We start from the raw sequence: 22,922 nt of genomic DNA on the forward strand, positions 1-22,922 counted from the left end.
TTTTTGAAGTCAGTCATGATGGCTACAGTTGGTTCGTGGACCCTGATAAGCCCCTGCACATCAGCCACAGGGTATGCAAGTAGCCTGAGCTTGCCTTATTTTATGTGAAACCAGCTTATATTAACAGGATAAGGAACAGTACTAAGCCTTTAAGGTGGGCAACTAGAGTGCAGACCTAGAATTTAAAATCTGTATTCAACAATGGCATGGGGTGGCAGTTCTGCACCCTCATGAGATCCTTGCATAACTTTGGCAGGACCTATGCCTGAGACCTACAAGAAGGCACTGATGGCTGTGGTTTGCCAAATGGATTACAATAGTACAGTAACCCCTTATTTGGAACTAGAACTCAAGTAAAATATGCAACACCCATCCCAAAATTATTTAAAAATGCAGACATATCTGCAGAGATCCTTACACTCTTGTAGGCAAAGAATGTTTACTATCTAGCCACACATCATTTTATTTTAATTGATGAATTAAAACTTACATTTATAGAGGCACATTTAAATATAGTGAATCCCGCTTAAGCAGTTAGATAAGCAGCATCTCAGCAACAATAAGACCTGCAAATAGTTTTAAAAAGCCAGAAAATGTGTGTATTGGCTCTGAGCACAGTCAATTACCTCTAACAAATGCTCTTATATGCTGTTGTGTACAGCTCCTGTTTCCAGAACTCACTTTAAGAACATTACACTGTATCTTTTTGTTTTTATTGGCATACCCTAACTTTCTCTGCTCAGGGTACCTTTTAATAATTTTAAGGTACAGGACAAGCATGTTACCTCAGTTGTAAATAGTATTTCCCCTGGCACAACCTTGACACTAGTGGGGATCATTTCCTCAGTGGAATCCAGTAGCATCTAGGGTTTGTACCCATCACTGAGGGAAGTTTCATCCGGAAACAGTTTTCCTAAATCTCTGCCTGTTTTTGGGGTTTGCTAGTGAGTTCCTCCATGCTGCGCTTTCATGGAATACTTTTCCAGGGTGTTTAAATCTGTAGTTTTGGAACAGCATTAAAATTCCTTATGCATACACCTTTTCTCAAATTCTTTGAGAAGGCCCTAGAGTGGATTCCAGCTGTCAGACCCTGCACAGAATTCACCATGGTTGTGTCTTTCTCAACAGACTCTATCAGTAGTCCTTCCCTTAAGAAATGAGTAACTGTCTGATATTCTGAGACTCATTACTGCGAGTCCCAGAACAGTGAGACCAGATGAGCAGTCTTAAAAGTATTAACTCTTAGGTTGTCATTTTTTGGAGTATTCAACTTTTCCACCATATGAAAACCAGAGAGTAAAAAAGTCACACAGACAAACCAGTTAGTAAAAACTACAAAAAACACCTAGCCAAGCCAGAGTTTTCACTGTGTAATACCTTTACCTTCCTGTAATAGAGATCCCTGGGCTATATAAAAATGACTCCTTAAGGACATTGTGTTTCAGAAATATGGCTTCTGAATGTCCATGACTTTTTAAGTCTTTCTGGATACATTCAAGCCAATAAAGTCAAACCCTACTAGCTGTGGACATGCATGTTTCAGCATAATGCTGTGCTGACGAGATCATAAGAAGGCTGAAACTCCTTTTGATTTATATGCAACTTCGTCTGCTGTGAGGACTAAATGCCTTGCACCTACAGAGGACCTAAATGGGCTCCCCAAACTATGTCGGAACTGCCCATGGTAATGGTCTTTCTGCTTCAGGCAAAGTGAAATTTGCCCCGGTGCTCTTTTGTATGGTGTTCTTCCACTGTAGAAGTTCCTTTTTCAGGCATGGAAGGAGGGGGCAGTAGCTCTCCCAGGGGTTAGGAGTGCTGTTCCTAAACATTTACTTTCTTTTTTTTGTTTTTTAAGAAAGCAGTGGAGTTTCTTCATGTGCACCTGTGCAAATAGGATCATGAGAGTGCAGGACCTTATGTACTCTAGTATCCTCAGAAATTCTCTTGTAATGATGAGCTGCTTTTTAAGCAGACTGGTCAGGTAACCTATCAAGAAAGCAAACTTGTCTTGGGGAAGTAAGGCTTTCTGTTGAATTGAGTCTGTGATTGGTCCCAGAAAGAGGATCTGTGTTTGAGAGAGAGTTTGGGATTTGTGAAGATTTAAGGTGAGACCTACCTTCTGAAAACAATCTACAGTGATGTTTACGGTGTCTAGGGTCTCTGAAGTGGTATTTCCTGAATGAAACAGTCATCTAAGTATGGGTGAATATGAACCCCCTAGAGCTTTGCAGTATGCTATCAGAGGAGATGAGAAACAGGATAGATGTACTGCCGTGCGACCACACAAAACTGAGAATCCAAAAAAAGTCCACGTAGTCCAGGGTAGACACAAGGTAGAGTTAAACTATAGAAAAAAAAAAATACCAAGGTTATAAAAAAAAAATAAATTGTTAGAAGACTTTTAGTGCTTTTGGCCACCATGCACTGTACGACTTTAGAATGTAAATCACAATATTCCGGAGGAGCTAGAACATTTTTGAAAACTCTTGGAGAAGTAGATAGTCCAAATGGTAAAGCACAGAACTGGACATGGAAGCCTGTGGCTGTAAATCATAGGTATTTTCTGAGACTGTCTGCTATGAGGACATGGAGGCAAGTGTCCTTGAGGTCTGTGGTGACCCTGGAGACATCTTGGAAAATCATTGGCAGTAATTTCTGCAATGTAAACATTTTGAATTTTAGGATGTTATGAGACTTGTTTACCTGTGAGAGGTCCAAGATGGACTCCAAGTGCCCTTTTTTTCTTGGGACTAGAAATATCTTTTAGTAGCATTTTCCCTCTTGTCATGGAGAAAAGGCTGGATGGATCCTTGGTGAAATAGCTCCCTGAGGATAGGTGGTAAGAGGATTTCTTGCTCTGTTGTAGTTTTGGAATGCTCAAGAAGGGCGATATTTCTGTGAATTGAATGTAGTACCCCTTCTGTACGATGTTTGGTCCCTGGTTATGGATTTCCACTGATTTAGGAAGAAGAGTCTTCCTGCCAGAGGTTTGGAGGAGATGAGAAGGGGTAAGGGAGGGTGGCGTAGAACATATTCACAATTGCTGTCTGTGTTGGGTGGGTACTTTGGTGTCCTCTTCCCTTTGTGATTAGTTTTTGCTGTCTTCTAGATTGTCTTGGTCTTTTACTATAGGCAAGCCTCCCCTTGTCTAGGTGGAAAAGGCCAATGTTTTGAAGGATAATTCCTACTGTACCTCAAAGCCAGAGACTAGAAAATTCAGAATTTTAATTTGCTTTCTTTTTTTTTCCTCCACTTCCTCAGAACTTGTTCAGCTGCAGAACCAAAAAGGAATTCCTTGTCAAATTGGACATTAAGTAAGTTCAGTCTTTACCTGGTCTGATGGGCTAGGTCCTGAGCTCATGCATTTTTGCTAATGACAAAACTGGGGCAGCTGCTCTGCAAGAGGCATCATAGCCACATTTCAGGCAGTATTTGGAGACTTGTATAGCTTCTATGGCTATCTCCTGTTTTTTTCTTGGATAAAGTTGCATCCACAATAAACTACCGCTTTGTACTTATGCACCCAGGTCATGATGGAAAGGGTCCCACAACCAGCCCACCTACGTGGTTAACAAATTACAAAAAAAAAAAAAAAAATTAATGTTCTTTGTGGACTGGGGGATCTAAGTTCCTCAAAAGACTTAACAGGAATTACTAAGCCATTGTGTTGTTTATGGCAATGCTAACTAGAAGAAAACAGCAAAGTTTCTCTTCTACTATTGCTCTTTAATTCTTTAGTTTTTGTGGATTTAGTGGGGATGTATACAGCAGAATTTCTTCAAGTACTTTTAGTCTTTGTTTCCACCTGATATGAATTATGTTGAAAAATAGCAATGCATGTGCCAGTTGATACAGTTACACATGAATGTTTGAGATGATAGAGTTTTAGTGAAAATGTCACTATGCATGTAGCAATCCCCTGAATTAATTCTGTTTATTACAGAATATGGCCTAAGGCTTGGTAGCCAGATTTTCATTAAGCAGATGACCGATACTGGATTGGCGTCTAAAGATGGTAATTTGCAAGAAGGTGACATTATTTTAAAGGTAGGTGTTGTACATAACCTAAACTGATTTACTTGTCAGTATCTGTAATAAAGTATGTCTGGTTTCTTTTAATATGTATGTATAGTTAAATGTTTGTGAACATGCTTATAACAGAAAAATAGATTAACTTTACTGTGTCATACTTGTGTAATCAGTAATATAGAAATATTGTTTTTGCATCTAAAGATTTTTTTTGTTGACTCCAGTATTAATCTTGCCACCATATCCCTACTCCTAACAATTTCCAGTCTCCTAAAAATTTGTCCCCACACCAGTCAGTCCTGCATACAAAATGGTAGGTTGAGAACAGTGTTACTGTAGCTAATGATATAGTTTGAGGCAGACATTATGGAACTAACCTGCGTGTGTTTTGTATGTACCACATGGGCATGTCATTTTAGATCATATCACTCTGGTAGTACATGAATATGTGTGACGTATAAGGGCATTGACTTTGTATAGCACACCATCAAACTTAAATATAGAGGATTATGTTTGGGTCACTGATTGTGTAACCACAGTATTATGTGTTTGAGACACTGATGCTAAGAAATTCACCTCAAAAGTGAAGCTGGAGAGGTTAATCTTGGCATCTATATTGAGAACACATAATGTAGGGTTATAATTGGAGACCTGATCCAAATTCCATGTACTGCTGGTTACAGAAAAAAAAATGGAAAAGTGTTTTACCGACTCTCAGAGCTGTAAAGCATTTAGAGAGCACTGTCAAAAAAAAAAAAAAAACAGCATAACACGTTTTATATTGGAGAAAGAAAATTAGGGACTGATTAGTGGCACAGGCAGCAAATAATTCTGCCATTGTCGTTTGCTGGCCAGAACTGGAAGATTTAATTGCTTAGAGCGATACCCAGTCTTAACCGCTTAAGCAGGGGATGCTTAATAGTTGTTAAGTTTGGGTTTCATGCTTCACTGTCTGTCTTTTTCACAATGTTGGGATGTAATCATTGCATTCCATGCACTACAATAATATTATGAGAGTGCACACAGTGTAAATGGCAGCATATTTATCTATTTATTTGACATTTGTTGACCAGGAAAGTCCGACTGAGCAAGAGATGTTTTTCAGCAGAGGCCCAGGGAAAAAAGCTGCACATCATCATAAAGTTAAAATACAGTAGATTACGTATAGTGAACAACATATTTAAAGATATAACATATTTACAGTACATGACATTTTTAGAGAACATAACTTACATAAAAAATAATTAGCAACATCATTCGAAGAAACACATAGTGAAAAACAGTGCTGTTACTGAGAAAAAGTTAGTCTAGTTCTAAGATACAATAGTATAAGTAGTTAAAAGGATGTGTCATTACTGGGGGGTAAAGAGGAGTTGGTATGGAAGGTTGTGATGACAGAGATTGAGTGATAGCAAGGTGTAGTAGTATGGAGGAAGTTCAAAACACCCTAGATATAGGTTCATAGATTAGTACTAGGCTAACTGCCCTTGTGGGCCATTTTAAGCCTAGCTAATTACCCCTTGAGAAATGATCAATTCCAAGCCTAGATATCCTCACTGTGTCCCCCTGATGATGACCAAAGATTTCTTAATATACTTGATTTCCCTGTCAAAAAAAAATTCCATTATATTGTGTGATTTTAAGTCCCTTTTAGTAAACTGAAATACCAATGCCCCCATGTAGGGCATGCACAGAAGTTCGTAGACTTAGACTTAGTAAACAAAAACTCTCTTGCAGCAAATTGTGAATAAACCTACCAGAAGGCAATATTTTCACATGGTCCTCATGAATACCACTCCTCTGGTCTCTCCTTTCCCATTGAAATCAGTTGTGTAAAGTTCACCTTTAAAATTTCAAAAGCCTACTCAGGAAATATCTCTGCATTCAAGGATCACAAACATGCACGTCTTATCCTACTCTATAACAAGACGACAAAATACCATTATGATTGCACCAGCCTAACTTAGATAGCAGCTAGCTACACCAAGGAATTCTGCTCCCATTTAAATAAATGCATAGAAATAGCTGTACCCGCTAGAGCCAAGTATCATGTGAAGTTCAAAAATACACCACCCTGGGTCCATCAAAATGAATAATCTTTACAACAAAAGAAAAAAAATTCCATAAATTATACAGTAGATTAAAAACCTTTCACACAAGGATGATATTAGAAGCATAACTTAGAAATTGAAAATCTCCATAAGGTTCACTAAAGCTATCCATGAACTTAAATTTACATCGGTAGGTAAAGATAATTGCCAGTTCTTCTTTAGCTGTGTAATGAGTCTGATTAATTCCCTACCTTGCTCTGAAGTTGCTAAAGATGGCATCTTTCATTCAGACCCAACTGATGTCAGTAATGTACTTGCCAACACATTAGTGCTAACTTTACCTATGAGACTACTCTCCATAGTTCTTAAATCCCAGAATCTCTTTCCTCCCCTTTTTATCACAAAAGGATATGTGAGAAAGACCAAAATATTTCCTCCATGTAGCTTGATTATATACCTGGATACTTAAGTAATGCTGCGCACACTCCAGCTTACCCACTCTACAAACTATTTAACCTAAGCTTAGCTACAGCTAAGGGTGATGCACTGTAGTTGTAATGCCCCTACCTAAGGGTGGCTATACCACCACCAGAGAATTATAGCCCTATGAGCCTGACTGGCCTCAATTGCAAGGGGCCTACCTTAATTTGATGATTGAAGTAGTAGTCCAATCACACATCAAAACTCCTTAATTGCAGTACAATGGGGAAATAAGGTTTTGGGCCTTTCCCCCACCATAGTATGAACCCCCCCCCTGCAAAAGGTTTTAGACATTTTATGTTTGGTGCCATTCTGGAGTTTCAATATTTCTGGTTCGATGTTCGTGTCGACTGTCTTGCCAGTTGAAAATTTAATATAGATCCATTTACAAGGCCATGGAATGTATTACAACTGATCTCAAAGTACGATATCAAAAACCTTGTTAAGTTTGACCCGCCATAGTCTGGATTTTTCAAGGGATAATATCTGGTTATCATCTCTGAGAGGGCCATACAGGCCGTTGACAGTGGACATGCAGTGTGCTCAGCATATGTAGACCTGGGCAAGTCGTTTGACACCATATCTCATGCTGGCATCATAAGAAATCTGAAGGATTTAAAAATGAAGCTCCGTGTGATAATAGGTTCATAGGTATATATTAAGCTAATGACCAGCAGAGCCTTTGTAAGCCTACCCACACAACTCAACCTAGTTGTGTCCCTATTTACCATGGGTGTTTATTAGGAGGGAGAGAGTATGTTAGGAAATTTATAAAGGCTATGTGGGGGGAGGATATGTTAGTTTGGGCATAGTTACTGTCTGCTACTATCAGAGACATAAAGCCCACACCCAGGAGAAATTTCCATTTCCTATCCATTGGTCAGTGTTGCACTTAAATAGGGTTAGAGATGGACTCTGCTTCACATGGATCGGAGCGTGTTCCAGAGCATGCGTCTCCTCTGAGACACACAGCTGTATTGCAGACATGTCCTATTTATGCTGCAAGCAAAACTTAAATCCTTAGATCTAGTGGTTATGATGCTGCTCATTTTGAGGATGTGCAAAAGGTCCATCAGAGCTGTATCAAGACATGCTTTGCCTGCCAGACATAGATTGCCTCTCAGTAGCCCATAGGAGATCGAGTATAGAGATGAGGCTTAAAGGCAATCCATATAGGGCAATGTGTTTATACCCTGGGTTCTCCTGGTTAGCAACCTTTGTAGGCATTCCATCTGTTGCATATGTCTGGTCAGTTACATGGCGAAGGGGGCATTATACTTGATGATGGGTTAGACTTCCGAGATGCCATGCTTTTACTTATAAGCTGGCAACATAGAATTATTTTTTCACTACCTTGGCTACATGTTGGTCAAAGGTCAGATTGTTATGTACAGATATTCCCAGATAGTGACTACTGGGTCAACTCCTAGGGATGTCTTATCAATGGAGGAGGATGTCTTATGGGTGGCCATAATGCATTTCTTGGCACTGAGTTCGTTCCAAGCCTTTGGCGCTAGTCATTTATCTGTGTTAGACCCTCTTGTAAGTTGTTTGTGTCATGAGTGGACTCTAATAGCTCCCAGTTTGGAGTTATCTGTGAAGCTGGTCAGCCAAAGGCCCTTTACATTAGCCTGTACCTCTGAGAAGTAGATGCCAAATAGGAGCAGTTACAACATGATGCCCTGAGGTACTCTGCTGATGACCACTTTCTTAGTGGAGGTGGTTTCAGTAATCCTGATTTCCTGGGTCTTCTCTGTGAGCCAACTGGTAATCCACCAAGTTGTTTATGCCCGGTTAGGTGAGTTTGTCAACTATAGCCAAGTGGGGTACTGTATTTAATGCCTTAGCCAAGTCCAGGTAGGCAGTATACACCATTTTCCCCTCATTCATTGCTTTCGTGACCTCCGCAAAGAAGGCATGACCTTCTGTTGACAAAGCCAAATTAGGTAGGGTCCATTGTTGGAAGGCTGCCTATGTCTTTATCATTTCCATGATAATTCATTCCATGGATTTACATATTAGACTAGGCAAACTAATGGGTCTGTAGTTTCCTGGTTTAGTAGGCAGTCCACCCTTGTGAAGTGGATTAACCGTTGCAGTCTTCCATACTTGAGGTACAAACTCTGTTTTGAGGCTATAGTTGAGAAGTGACACAAGTAGCTCTGGTAAGTTATCAGTATGTTCATCTATTTAGGAGGCATCCTGGGATATTGTCTTGGACCACTGAGACTGTGTTTTGGCCTTAGTGAGTGCTGCCAGGACCTGCTCCCTGCTAATAGCTCGGAGGTGTTATATTCGTGGGCATTTCATGGTGGATTTGAGCGGTGAGGTTTTTGCTGAATTTATCAGCCAGCTGGTTTCCTGTTTCTCTACCCAGTGAAGGTGGCACCATTGGCTACTAGTTTGGCACACTGTTGTGTGCTACCTTTGAGGCTGCAGACATAGGTGTAGAAGGCCTTGTGTTTGTCTTCAGCCTGAGTGGCTGATGTGTAATTGGCCTTGTTGGACTTAATTAGTCCTCTTTGTTACCGCTTTAGTTTAATTGAAGACTTTTTATTATGGGAGTTGCTCTTCCTGATTTCAGCTATGAAATTTTTCATTTTGTCATGTACACAGTTAAGATTAAGATCCCATCTGTGTCGTCACCCCCTTTGGGAAAAACCCAGTTCCCATGACTTACCACAGGGATGGTAGTCTACTGAACATAGAAGGCTTTATAAGAGATCTGGGAACACAGGTTGACAGCAACCTGTCTTTTGACCACCGCATTGCCACTGTGGTCAGAAAGTCCTTCTATGTGGCACATCTTATTACTAAGGGTTTTGCATCCAGGAAGAAAGAGGTCATTCTCTCCCTCTACTCTTCCCTCATTAGGCCAATCAAAGAGTACAATGCCCCATTTAGCATGTACCTCACTAGACACCTGCAACAACTGGAGAGGCCGGAAAAGTACCTCACAAAGAGGATCCTAGGCCTTAAACACTTGTCCTATATGGACAGACTCAAAAAACTCCAATTATTCTCTGTCTCATATCGCCTACTTAGAGGTGATCTCTGCTTGACTTACAAAGCCATGTTGACCCAGCTCTGTTAGAAATGTTACATCTAAAGAAATCCCAATCCCTCCACACTCAGAGACCTCAACCTCATTACCACAATCAACAGAATATAGTGGAGGGACAGGTTCATGACCCAGAGACTGCCCATGCTATGGAATAGACTCCCATACATGTCAAAAAGAGCACCTCACCGACCCTCTTCAAGAGAAGTCTTGATGAGTGGATAGGAAATAGAAAATTCACCCCGAGGAACATTCCAGTGGCTCTACTCGACAGAGGCACTGGGAACTAAGGTCAGGTGGCACAATGCTAGGGTAATCCTATGGGGTAGGCTTGTGAAGGCTTCAGGGCCATTAGCCTAGTACACACACCTATGAACCTATCAGTGTGGTTTGTTTTTAGAGTTTATTTTAGGCTTACTTCAGGCAAGTACAGCAGTGTCTTTGTGAACAATTCCATATAGGTTGCTGTAACTCTGGATTAGTAGGGGCATTTAATTTTGGCAGGTTCATTTAATAATTGCTTTGGAAAAGTTCCTAACAGGGTATGCTGGGGTTACAGAGTTGATTTTTATTTTGAAGGAGACAGCTTTGTGGTCCAACCTCACTAGTAAGGATGTGATGATGGTGGTGGTGGGGACTTGCAACTCTCTCCAATATTGGTAAGTACTAGGTCCAGTGTGTTTGAACCTTTGATGAGTGTGTGCATTATCTGGTCAAGGGTATGTGTGTGGAAGTCCATGAGTAGTTGTGCCTGCAAGTTTGAAGTAGTGTAAATTTCTCAGTCTGAGAGAGAGGTAGTCAAATCCTCCCTTGAATAAAGTATGTGGTTTAATGGTGAGCATCTCCAGTAGGTCTAGGTATGAGCTATGGGATTCTTGGGACATACAGGGTGACCTATAGCTTGCAAGGATATAGTTTATGACTTTGTTTATGGTGATTTTCACATGGATAAACTCAGAACATTGACCTGTTTCATAAACCTAGAGTTATACTATTTGCTAATATCGATCAAGACTCCTCCATCTTTTGTCTGCACTTGTGCAGTTGATGGCCTAAACATGTGGAAGGCACAGAAGTCTTTCAATGCAGCAGTACTTTCTCCAAATTTAAACCAGGTCTCTGTAATGACACAGATGTCTGTATTCTCCAGAGTAAGGAGAGCTTTTGCAGTGTGGAGTTTCTTGTTTAGGCTCCTAGCATTGGGCAGTAGCACTTTTAGGGTTTGTTTGAGTTTTATTTGCTTTGTCTGTAGGTTTTTCAATTAGGCATTACCTCAGAAAGGCTGTAAGGGGCTGGATTAAGTTTTAGCCAATATTAGGAAGTCTAGTGGAGACGGGTGCAGACTATCCTTTGCCAACATAATGTGGTTTGTTGTTTTGTTAACCATGTCTTCCTATGCTGACAAATCTTGAATCCACCTAGAAAGACCCCAGAAACTAAGCCAACTTCTTTTTCTTTCGACTTTTCCAGGTTAGGGGTCGCCACAGCGGAACTCCGGTCCGCTAATGATTGGCAGTAGATTTTTACTGTGCCGAGGTCCCAGCTCAATGCCCAACCTTCAACGAAGACACCCCTACACATGTGTTTCGAATGCCACTCGACCGCGGGGAGGACATGTAGACTCCACACAGAAGGCGCTCCAGCCGAGAATCGAACTGGAGAACCTCTTGCTGTGAGGCGACAATGCTACCGCTGCACCACCGCAGCTTAGTCCCAGAAACTAAGCCAACTATTGAAGTTAATTAACTTTTGTTCTTACTGTAACATTATCCTTAGTGAATGTAGAATGTTGATCAGTGCAAGGTACATATCTGCCTGAGACACGTATTCAGAGAGAACAATAATGTCTGTCTTTATATATTCCAGGAGGTACGTGACTGGTCATTAACACCAACACAGACTATGATAGAATCATAATGGTACCTGTGGTGTAATGACTTGAGTGCATGAGTAACTTGATGGATTCTGGCTCCAGATAAGCAGTTAGTTGTTGTCCTGTCCTTGTTCAGTCTGATGAATGGGGTATATTTTTGTCATACAATGAAGTCTCCTATGGCAAGAGTCCTGGGTAATGTTTGCTTGCTTTGTAGGCTTTGCTGTTGGAGTTCCACTGAGTGTAGGCTTGTGTGGTATTTGATGTTGCTTTTCATAAGATGAGTAGAAAAGTACCTAAAAGACAGAACTCCTATAGTATGAGTCACAGGCACCTCATCAAAAAGTATGAAGATGACCAATGGTGTCACTCAAGGTTCAGTGTTAGGACCCATCCTTTTCAGCATTTACTTTTCTGGTCTCCAGGCAGAGAACCTGGACTTGGGAGTTATTAAATTCTCCTCTGATACACTAATCCTCCAGCAAGAACTTCCTCTTGTAAACTACTGCTGTATTGAAAATAGCTTAAATTAAATTCTGAAGCATGCAGTATCATTGCGTATGGTAGACAATCCCTCCACTCAGTCTACTGTGTTGCCAGTATGCCACTACAAAACAAAAACCTCGATGTTCATCGTGTTTCACTGTTGCAGTCATTACAATAGGGTTATCCTGCTGGCAGGATACCCGCAGCCGGCCTTAGTTCCAAAGTGCATGTCCGGTGTTGGTTGCTGTCGCCTCCTCCCTGATGTCAGAGCGCCAGGGGTATAAAAGATGCAGCTGACACCATTTTCTGCAGTCTTTCTTGCCGCGCGGTGCCCGAAGCAAAAGCAGTTCGCAAGTGCTGGTCGGCCGACTCCTGAGATTTTCAAATTTGAATTTCAGATCCGAAGTCTTCATTAAAGCTAAGTACCCCATTGGGGAAACTTTTTTCTTGCTCCAGACCGTTGTCAGAAAAAGTTAATAATTATATTTCTTGTGGGAAGCAAATACCTCATAAGGATTTTCATTCTTACTGTATTCTTTGCCGAGGCCCTGACCACGACGTTGCTAGTTGTCGGTTTTGTGCTAGATTTAACCAACGCACTATTAAGCGTCGTTACGATTTTGCATTTCATTATTTTGGCAGAAGATTTAACTATATAATGCCGTCGGAGTAACCGACTACTGGAGTTTATAAAAAGCGCAAAGAAAAGGACAGGCACCCGAGGTCCAAAACCGACGACGAGGCTTCCGCTAGGCCTTTCGCCGGTTCTCAGCGAGGCACTTTCGCAGCCCCTGATGCCCGCTACCTCGGAGCCACAGGCCGCTTCTAACTCCCACGTGGAGCCAACTAGGCCGCTGGATACTCAAGGTGTTGGATACTCGGAAACTATTCCCTCAGATGGGTCCAGAGCCGCTGAGCAGGCATCGGCTTCTGAGGGTGTTTTCAGGCCTACACAGTTATACGTAAAACCACCTTCAACTTCAAAGGCAAAGACTAAAGCAGCAATAAAGACAAAGAAACAAGTACAGCATTCTCCTGGACAGGCCTCCATGCCTAAAAAACAGATGCTTAAAATGGCCGAAGACCTAATTACTTTGATCAGGGGTTCCCATCCCACTCCTGATAAGAGGGCTAGGCAAGAGATAGAATATGCATCTTCAGATCAAGTTTCCATTTCCTCTGATTCCTCTTCTGAACAGGAATATTCTCTTCCTCCTTATGAGGATTCTGATGCTGAAGAATCTATTCCTTCAGCCTCTCCTCCTGAGAATTATTCTTTTGGAGAAACCCTGCATACTATGAGGGAGCATTTCCACTGGGAGAGCCAAGACTACTCAGAATCCAAGAAAAGGCTCAGAGACTTCCTTTTATTACCTCAGCACAGGCCCCTTGCTATTCCTCCTGTTTTAGACATTGTAGATTATGTATTTTCAGAGTCCGGACTGTCTCCTGACTCTCTGCCACCAGCTCCTGTTAAACCAGACAGATACTACAGGGTTCCTGATTCACATAAAGTTCTTTATAAAAACCCTGCTGCAGACCCAGAAACTCTCTCTCAGGGTCCCAAAGGGGTCAAGGCTTCCACTGCAAAAAACCCTATACCCTCTGATAAGGATTCAAGGGCCATGGACAGATGGGGGAAAAAGATTTATACTTCTGCTACCTTGGCTGTAAGAATTTTAAATTGTCAATTTCATATGCTTAAATATCAACAATATCTAATGTCACTGCTTAAACAGAAAATGTTGACGAATTCAGAATGTGCAGAAAACAAAGAAATGCAGGATTTATTGCATGCAGCTGAACAAGTAGGAAAGCATACTTTGCAATGTGGTTTTGATTCTCAAGAGGCCTCTTGCAGGGCCACTGTTACAGGTTCTGTCATTAGGAGACATGCTTGGCTAAAAGAACAAAATCTGCCCGATCATGTTAAAGCAAAATTATTAGATGCTCCATTACAACAGTCGAGGATTTCTTACAGGTACAGCCTCCCAGATTTACCAGGAACTGGCCGACAAAGAATTGGTCCTTTCCAGTGTCAGACAGGCCACAAAGAGGCAGATACAGACTCCCCCAGAGGCAGATTACAGCCCCAAGGCTCATATAGGCCTAAACAATGGGGTGTCTCTACCTCCAAAAGCAGAGAAGAAAAATCACAGCCATACAGGAAACAGTCTCAATGACTGTCCCCTGCCAGCACCAAGCACTTATCTTCTGGCAGATCCTTTGGGGGGGGAAACTAGCACTTTTTGCACAAAATTGACACATGATCACCCAGGACAAATAGGTCTTAAATATCGTATCCCAGGGCTACAGGTTCCATTTTCACACCCTGCCAAGGCCAAACGGTATGCCAAACCTGCCACGCAATCAATGGGCAGAGGCACAAAAAAAAGTTTCATCCCTCATGGACATGAGAGCCATTCAGCAAGTACCACAGCAAGAGCAGGGACTAGGATTTTACTCAAGGCTATTCTTGGTGCCCAGAAAGGACAAAACCTGGAGACCAATACTGGACCTGTCTGTCCTGAACACATTCCTGGATATTCCAAAATTCAAAATGTTAACTCTGCAGCAGCTTCTGCCCATGCTGGGTGAGAAGGCTTGGCTTGTGACTTTAGACCTAAAAGAGGCATACCTGCATGTCCCAATCAGAAAATCATGCAGAAGGTACCTTAGATTTATAGCTGGCTCAATGCATTACCAATTCTCTGCACTGCCCTTTGGCTTATCTACTACACCCAGGGTCTTCACAAAGTGCCTGGCACCAGTAATTGCTTTTTGAAGACAAAGAGGAATTCAAATATATCCGTACTTGGACGACTGCCTTATTCAAGCAGAGAACAAGGACACTCTACGGCAGCATCTGGCGTTTGTAAAAACATTACTAACAGGCCTAGGGTACACAGTAAACGAAAAGAAATCAAAACTCGTACCCTCCCAAGAGATAATATTCCTGGGTGCAAGCTTAAATACAACTGCCCAGATGGCTTATCTCCTGCCAGACAAAAACAGGCAACTGACTACCTATTTCAAAATGTTGGCAACAAAGACCCAGTTATCTGCAAGAAAAAATCTGCAGGCTTTGAGCTTCATGGCATCCTGCATTCTGCTAATTCCATATGCAAGAGTGCATATGAGGAAACTTCAGTGGTATCTAAAAAGTGTTTGGACTCAACATTGCCACAGCCTAGAAACAATAATTACCCTCATTCCCTGCCTGCAACAGGAGTTTCAATGGTGGGCAAAAGCCTGTCACCATAACACGGGACAGCCATTCATCTTACCCACAGCCAGGCAGACATTGACAACAGATGCATCTGATTATGCCTGGGGGGCCCATATGGCAGGAAGATGTATTCAGGGCACATGGTCCGCACGTCAAATGCATCTACATATCAATCAAAAAGAGATGCTAGCAGTTCAAAATGTCCTGACAGCCTTCAAGGATCTACTTCATCCAGGACAACTACTGATAAAGACGAACAATACCACAGTCATGTGGTACATAAGCAAGGGGGCACACATTCCTACCCCTTCTGCAGACTAGCCATGAACTTGTGGGACACAGCATTGACTTACCAAGTACATCTGCAAGCATAATTCCTGTCAGGTAGGATAAATACTCTGGTAAATGAACTAAGCAGAAACCTATTGGATCTCCACGAGTGGAAATTGGATCCACAAGTCTTTGATAACAAGGAACTGAGGAAGCCTGGACATAGACCTATTTGCCTCCCCTCACAATTGCCAACTGCAAAGTTCCTGCACAAGGACTTATCACAAGCAAACATGGAAAGTGGATGCTCTATCTTTCAGCTGGAAAAACCTAACAGTATATGCCTTTCCTCCACTGCCTCTCCTCCCCAAGGTACTCCTCAAGGTCAAACAAGAGAAGCCAAAAATTATACTGATTGCCCCAGACTGGCGCTGCCAGCACTGGTACGTAATCCTAAAGAGCTTGTCTCAATGCCCAGCTTGGACATTACCTCAAATTCCTCACTTATTGACCCAACAAGACAGTCAGATACTGCACAGCCAACTCAGGACCTTAAACCTGGCAGCATGGCGGATAATGTAGCCATTCAAGACGCACCTCTTTCTAAAGCAGTCATGGATGTTATTTTGGAGGCCTAGCACCAGAAAATCTTGTGCAGAAAAATGGAAGAGATTCTGTGCTTGGAACCAGGCAGAAGATATTGACACAACTGTTCCAAATATTCCTCAGATTTTGCAATACTTAACTGAGATGCTGGATAAAGGCCTTTCCTTTTCATCAATTAAAATTCATGCCTCTGCCATTTCAGCTCATTACAATACAGAACCACCTATTTTTTTCTCATCCATTACTAAGGAAGTTCCTCAGAGGGGCCAAAGACATAGGAGCCCCAAGGAGAGCACCAATACCTGCATGGGACCTCAACTATGTCTTGGAAAAACTTACACTGCCTCTGTCTGAGCCAGCCTCTGCTGCTGATATAAAATTCTTATCCTGGAAAACAGCTCTTCTCCTAGCAATAACCTCCGCTAGACAAGTCTCAGAGTTGCAGGCACTCATGGCTGTGGAACCTTTAATCATTTTCCATCCTGACAAGGTTTCTCTGAGGACAAACCCTACATTTATGCCTAAGGTAGTGACCAGTGTGGCCTTTAACCAAACAATTCACTTGCCTACCTTTTACCCAAACCCACAGAATAAGGGTGCAAGACTTCTGTATTCTTTGGACATTCACAGACAGCTACGCTTCTACTTGGACAGAACCAAAGCTTTCAGAAAGACTGAACAACTTCTAGTAGCATATGCTGCAGGATCACAAGGAAAGCCTCTTTCAAAACAGATTATTTCAAAGTGGATAGGCCATTGCATTCGTTTCTGCTATTCACAGCATGGCAAATCAGTGCCTAAGGGCATTAGGCCACATTCCACCAGAGCAGCAGCCACTTCAGCAGCTTTCCTCAGAGGAGTACCAACCAAAGACATCTTAGAGGCTGCAACTTGGAGTTCAGTGCATACTTTTACAAAGCACTATCACTTACCTCTCTACTCTAAATCCAGGGCAGGCTTTGCCACTGCAGTTCTGCAGGGCCTGATAGCCTCTCCTAATCTTATTTAGCACCAGCCTCCCAACCATAGCTTTGGGATTCAACCCAGTTGTAATGACTGCAACAGTGAAATACGATGAACATAGTACAGTTGTGTACCTACCATAAATGTAGATGTTCGAGTGTATTCACTGTTGCAGTCCAGGTTACCCTCCCACCATCCCCTTTTTCCTTGCTGGGACTTATCTGTACTTCTCTATTCTATAAAACCCTATGTGGTGTATTTGCTTGTAGATGAAGGAAAAGTTGTTTTTTGGTTATGCATGCTTATTGGCATTAGTGAGCCTACCAATTTAGGGGCACCTGACATCTTGGGCAAGAAAAACTGAAGAAAATTGTGTCAGCTGCATCTTTTATACCCCTGGCACTCTGACCTCAGGGAGGAGGCGACAGCAACCGACACCGGACCTAGACTTTGGAACTCAGGTCGACTGCGGGTAGCCTGCCAGCAGGATAACCCTATTGTAATGACTGCAACAGTGAATACACTTGAACATCTACATTTATGGTAGGTACACAACTGTAGTTTAGGGACCTTGGAACTCAATCTTTTGATCATCATGTGAAAACAGTAGTCAGGAAATCCTTCTGCATAGCACAACTAATCACCTAGGGAATCTCATTCAGATCTAAGGAGGTCATCATTCAGTTATTTACAGAATTAAGTAGGACAGTTATTGAGTACAACACCCCTTTTGGGATGTACCCCACTGGACATGTCAAACTAGAAAGGCCACTGAGGTTCCTAACCAAGAAGATTGCATGCCTCAAGACTCTGAGCTATCAGGAGAGGCTGGAAACACTGTCCCTTTATTCAGTATCTCACAGACTTTTGAAGGGAGACTTGTGCCTAATCAGCACCACCATTGGAGACCTAGTTATGTTTAATCTCCCATGTCTCCACAAGTCTGATAGTTCCACTAACACAAGAATCTTTAACAACAGATAAACCTGTCTTTCCACAGTGTTTTATCACACAGTGTCTGCCCTACCATTGGAAGATTTTCACTTTAGGTTAAACAGTACTGTTCACTAGCATCTTTCAAGTGGAATTTATGCTTGGATGGGTCCCACAAATTTACACTAACATTGACTGTCTTAGCCCTCCTTGAGAAAGGAGATATGGCCTTAGTCATAAATATTTCAAGGCAGTTTACACAAGTAGCTTTCATGGGCCATAAGGGGGAGTGCATATGACCACAGGGTAAGATATAGCACGCCATCAATTGTTAGTGAGCTGGTTTAGGGCCCTAACGTGAAAGACACTCTTCACTGCCTAGATGACAGCCCTCACAATTGCCTGTCCCCTTTCTGGGAATTAATGGGTCAGTTGCTAGTCATCAAGCCATAGCAGGATCAAATATTTATAAAAAAGTCAAACATAGCACTACAATGTTCATGGGATTGTAAAAAAGGAAACCTTCATGCTGTTGCGCTGTGCGTAAATGTATAAACATCATCAGTTCCTAAACTGCTTGCTGTAGTGATGGTCGTAGTGGTAGCAGCTTAGAAAGGTAGATCAAACCTGTCTATCCCCAGCAAGACTGTACCTCGTTCTGTGAAAATCTCTTAAGTATTCCCAGGTAAGCATAGAGATAGTCCCACCAGTGTGTCCCTGGTGTAGTAGGCAGTACACGATCACCTTTCTTGGTAGTTTCCCAGGAGACATCTTCATATGGTGCTTAAACTACTTTACTCTCTTCAGTGCAGAGAAGCAAAAGCTATGCTTTTGGATTGTCAGGCTCTTCACACTGTTACAGAGAGTGACTGCAGCTGCAGAATCTCATTTCTGCTACTAGAATTCACAGTCTCATCTTATAGGTCACTGCGTAAAGCTTGTGACTGTTAAAAGAATTGACAAATATGTTCTTTAGACTTTTCTGTGAGTATGTAATGTGATATGTCTCTCTCTGAATCTTATATTTCCTGTAAAGAAGCATAGTGCTGTTAGGAAACTTAACAGTGAACGTCTTTGAAAGTGGAATTGCAAGGACAGTTAATTAAAAGACTGCAACTTTATGTAAATATTTATGCTGGAAGTAGAAGTCTTGTACTGAACAAAAGAAAAATGTGACAAGGAAGGTAAGAACAACTGTTTAGTAACACATACATGAGAACCATATAAAAGGATATTCTAGATTGTGCTTTATTAAAAAGAACTGATAGACTGGCAGGAGTGTTACTTTATTGTGCATATACTTCGTGTAATATATAAGCAGATAGAAGTAAATCCTCAATAGGTTGTGTTTTTGATTAGGATATACATTTTTTTTATTTTTCTATTTGCAATGTGACTGTCTCGTGCTATCTTCTTTCCTGCAGATGCATTAGGTAAACAAAGTCTTGATGTTTGCCTTTGTTCCATTATCAGAGTCATAATTTGTTACGGTGACTATGGCTGAAAATGTTGGCATTTACTGAAATGTAAATTGAGAGTTTTATAACTTGGTTCTTGCTCCCCCACCATAGTCTGGTACAGAGCCTGTGGTACTACCACTACTGCATCAGTCCTGAGGTTATTTTCCTAGACCTTTCTATCCTCACTCATCAACAAGACCCTGAGTTACTTAACTCCAACAGTGGTAGCTGCTTTTCCTTACTTGGAGAGAGCAGTCCTTTCTTTTCTGGGAGAGAACCATGATCTCTAATGGGGACCTGCCAGTGGATCAGCAACATAATAAACAAATGCTGATCCACCAAATAAAATTTATCGAAACAACTTTCAGAGAGGGTGAAGTTTTCCTTTTTCTCTAATGTTGTGCAACCTCAATGTAGGTATATATAAGTTCAAGTGATGTGGGTTATACCCTGTGTGGGAGGTACAGGAGGCTTATCCCCCTGCAAAAAAGTTTTATTCTGACATTTGCTTATAGTTGTTTCAGCTAATTTATTTCAGAACATTGCCTTTCACTTATTTTGTTGCTCTGTTGACATGAATTCACCTCTGGTTTGAAGATGCTGATTCATAAATTGTTTAGATATTTAACTCTTCTCACGTAGTTTGTCTTGTACTTTAAATTGTCGCATTTGTGGTACATTAAATTTTTCATGCAGTTTGTTGAAGTGCTTTGGCATTTATTTTCACTGTTGTAAAATAATTCAAATATAAAACTGAATTTGGGTATGCTTTTTGTTTCATAGGATCTCTGTAATTGCAGGACAAGTAATTTTATATATGTAAAGGCAGTTTGTTTCAGAGATTAGGTAAATGTAGGATAATATATCTGCCCTGCAGTATGTTTTGTTTTGCCTTGGTAGAGAGATGTATATCCTTTAGTTCAAGTGATAATGAAGCTATTTGTCTTGTGGAGGTGTAAGAGCTCAAGTAAGGTCGGGTTCTTAATGACATGGAATAATGAGATATAAATATCCACAAAGGGAAGTCTGTATGAGATAAGGTGTAGGGATAGGGCTTCAAGTCTCTCTCAGTAGCTAAGGATTTTTAAACTAAATATTAAGGTAGGAACCTCTGGAGCCTTTGAAGCTGTGTGATGTCTGGATAGATACATGCCAAATGGGGCACTGTACTTGGGCTAATCAGAGCTGTGTAGAAAGTGATGATGATTTCTTTTGAGCTGGATGAGATGCCATTTAGACATTAAATGGACTAGGTTGAAGGATTTTCTGACAAGTAAAGCCACATGGCAGTTGAAGGAGACTGAGTTGTTGACAAAAGTGCTGAGATGTCTAACTACTTTGTCAGTTTGGAGGAGTGTACTAGCTGTACTCTAAATTATATGTGAGAGTTGTTTGCCAAATGTGACAAAACTACAGGTTTTTTTTCATTTAATTTTAGCTCTCTTTCTGTACATAAGTGATCTATAAGGTTTACTTTTTGCTGTAGTGCTTCTCTGTCACAGGGCCATTGAGCAGTTTCACCCAATTTCCAACCATTGGTAAATTTAGTTAGCCAAATGTTCTTGTTTTACAATTGGGGACAGAGAAGTAAATACCAGAAATGTGCTCCCAGCACTGAGCTCTAAGGTATACTACGATTTTTCTTGTTGTCTGAAGCAGCTGCTGCCATCTTAACTATGCAGGTTACATCCTTCAGCCAGTTTGCTATCCACCTTAGTCTGCATTTAGGTCCTTTAGCTTATTTACAATAGCAGCATGGAGAGAAGTTTCAAAAGCTTTTACCAGATTTGTGCATGTTGTATGGACTGTTTGAACATTGCTCACCACCTCTGTCATCTTTCTGAAGAAGTTTCCAAGATTCAGTAGACAAGCTAAACATGGAAAAAACTGTTGGGGTCTAGTTTTGTGAAGTCAGTAAGAAGTCAGAATGCATTCCACGGCTTTGCAGACCAGTAAAGCTAATGGGTGTACAGTTTCTGGGGTCATTAGTAGAGCCCCACCCTTGTAGTTAGGTATTCCAATACCCTTTCTTTGTGCTTCAGTGTCTTACGTGTAGCGAAGCTTAAATTAAACAGGTTCAGGACTGTAGTGCTAATTATGTGGGCATCCATGCATGTTGTCTGTGCCCAGAAAAATGCTATTTTACGTTTCTGAAAGGGCAGCCAGAGTCTATGTAGATTTTGTGGGGAGTGTAGGAGATTCAGGGATTTGTGGAACTTTGATGTCTCTTTCTTGAGTGCAGTTCACATTAAATTTATCAGCCAGTATATTAGGAATATCCTCAAGGTCATTGCATTTTTTTAATTTCTCCAAAAGTTTGTGGGATTTTGATACCATGACTAAAATAGACCCCATTCTTTAGTCTGGATACAATAATTAGTGTTTATGAAATCAGTATTTTCAGTCACTGATGTTAGCCAAGATTGCTGTTAGCACCTAGAGTGCACCTAGAATTATCTCCTTGGGCAGTTCTTATGGGGTTGCATGTACTGATAGCATATTTAAGTACAATAGGAAATTATTTAGTCCTATTTTCCTACTGCTATTGGAACTGTCAAGGTATCTTCCTTCCACATTGCTCTCATTTCTGCTTGCAGGTCCTCATGTTTTATGACTGTGCCTCTCAGTGCATAAAGTACTGTAATCACTGGATGTAGCAATTTTGGCGATTAACATTACTCTGTCTTTTTTTTTTTTTTTTTTTGGACTGTTCTGCCTGACTGCATTTGTTTTCTCAGTTTTTGGTATGTGGTTAATCCCATATGATAACTTCATCACTGTCAATAATGCTTTGTGGTTCACATTTCCAGTGCTTCTCAGCTTCTTCTATATTGTAGTGTTTGCACAATCCCCAATCCAGTAGTTTTGTTTCCCTTGTTATTCTGCCTTTCAGTGTACAAGACCCTAAACCATGAGTGTATCGCAATCAGCAATGAGATGTAAACTGTTTCCAGTTCTGTGTTTTATATCCTGCATTTGTCATTTTCTCTCATTTTTTCTATAAACTTTGTAAACTTGACATGTACATAGCCTACTGTCATGGACCACCATTATTAGCCTTTCATTCTTTGTTTAAATTCACTTCTCCTTAACTATTCCTGCATCAAATGTTGGGCAATATGCAGTTGTTCTAGGAGATTTTATACTTACTTTATTTGGGACTTTCCTTTTTTTTATATTCTTTCTTTTACTTTTAGGGTCTGAATGGGTTATTCCATTTTAGGTTAGATCCGAGCATAGCTGGATGTTATTTCTTAATTTTCTAATGTAATTAAAAAACATAATTATCCTTGGTTTCAGATTCTAGTTTTGCTTTGGTAGTTTTTAGATGTTCTTTGTTTCTCACTGCTGCAGTCATCAACATTGGGTTATCCATGCTGTGGTAGCCCTCAGTCGGTCCATATACCAGAGTCAAGATTTTGTACGTCGGGTGCTGTCGCTTGCTGGGTGACATCAGGTCATCCAATCTATAAAGGAGTGC

The 22,922-nt window shown here is 41.1% G+C and overlaps 1 protein-coding gene across 3 annotated transcripts in view; it reads left to right on the forward strand.

The window, feature by feature from the left end:
* TJP2 (tight junction protein 2) overlaps window positions 1–22,922 on the forward strand; it is a 2,224,967-nt gene that overhangs the window by 1,295,459 nt on the left and 906,586 nt on the right. For all 3 annotated transcript variants that reach the window (XM_044064349.1, XM_044064348.1, XM_044064350.1), the window contains one exon: window positions 3,944–4,047. In XM_044064349.1, the coding sequence (XP_043920284.1) occupies window positions 3,944–4,047 (104 nt within the window). The remainder of the gene's footprint in view (window positions 1–3,943; window positions 4,048–22,922) is intronic.

The sequence above is a fragment of the Protopterus annectens genome, chromosome 2.part2 (assembly GCF_019279795.1).
Source record: "Protopterus annectens isolate FY-2018-M chromosome 2.part2, PAN1.0, whole genome shotgun sequence".
NCBI classification, from domain to species: domain Eukaryota; kingdom Metazoa; phylum Chordata; order Ceratodontiformes; family Protopteridae; genus Protopterus; species Protopterus annectens.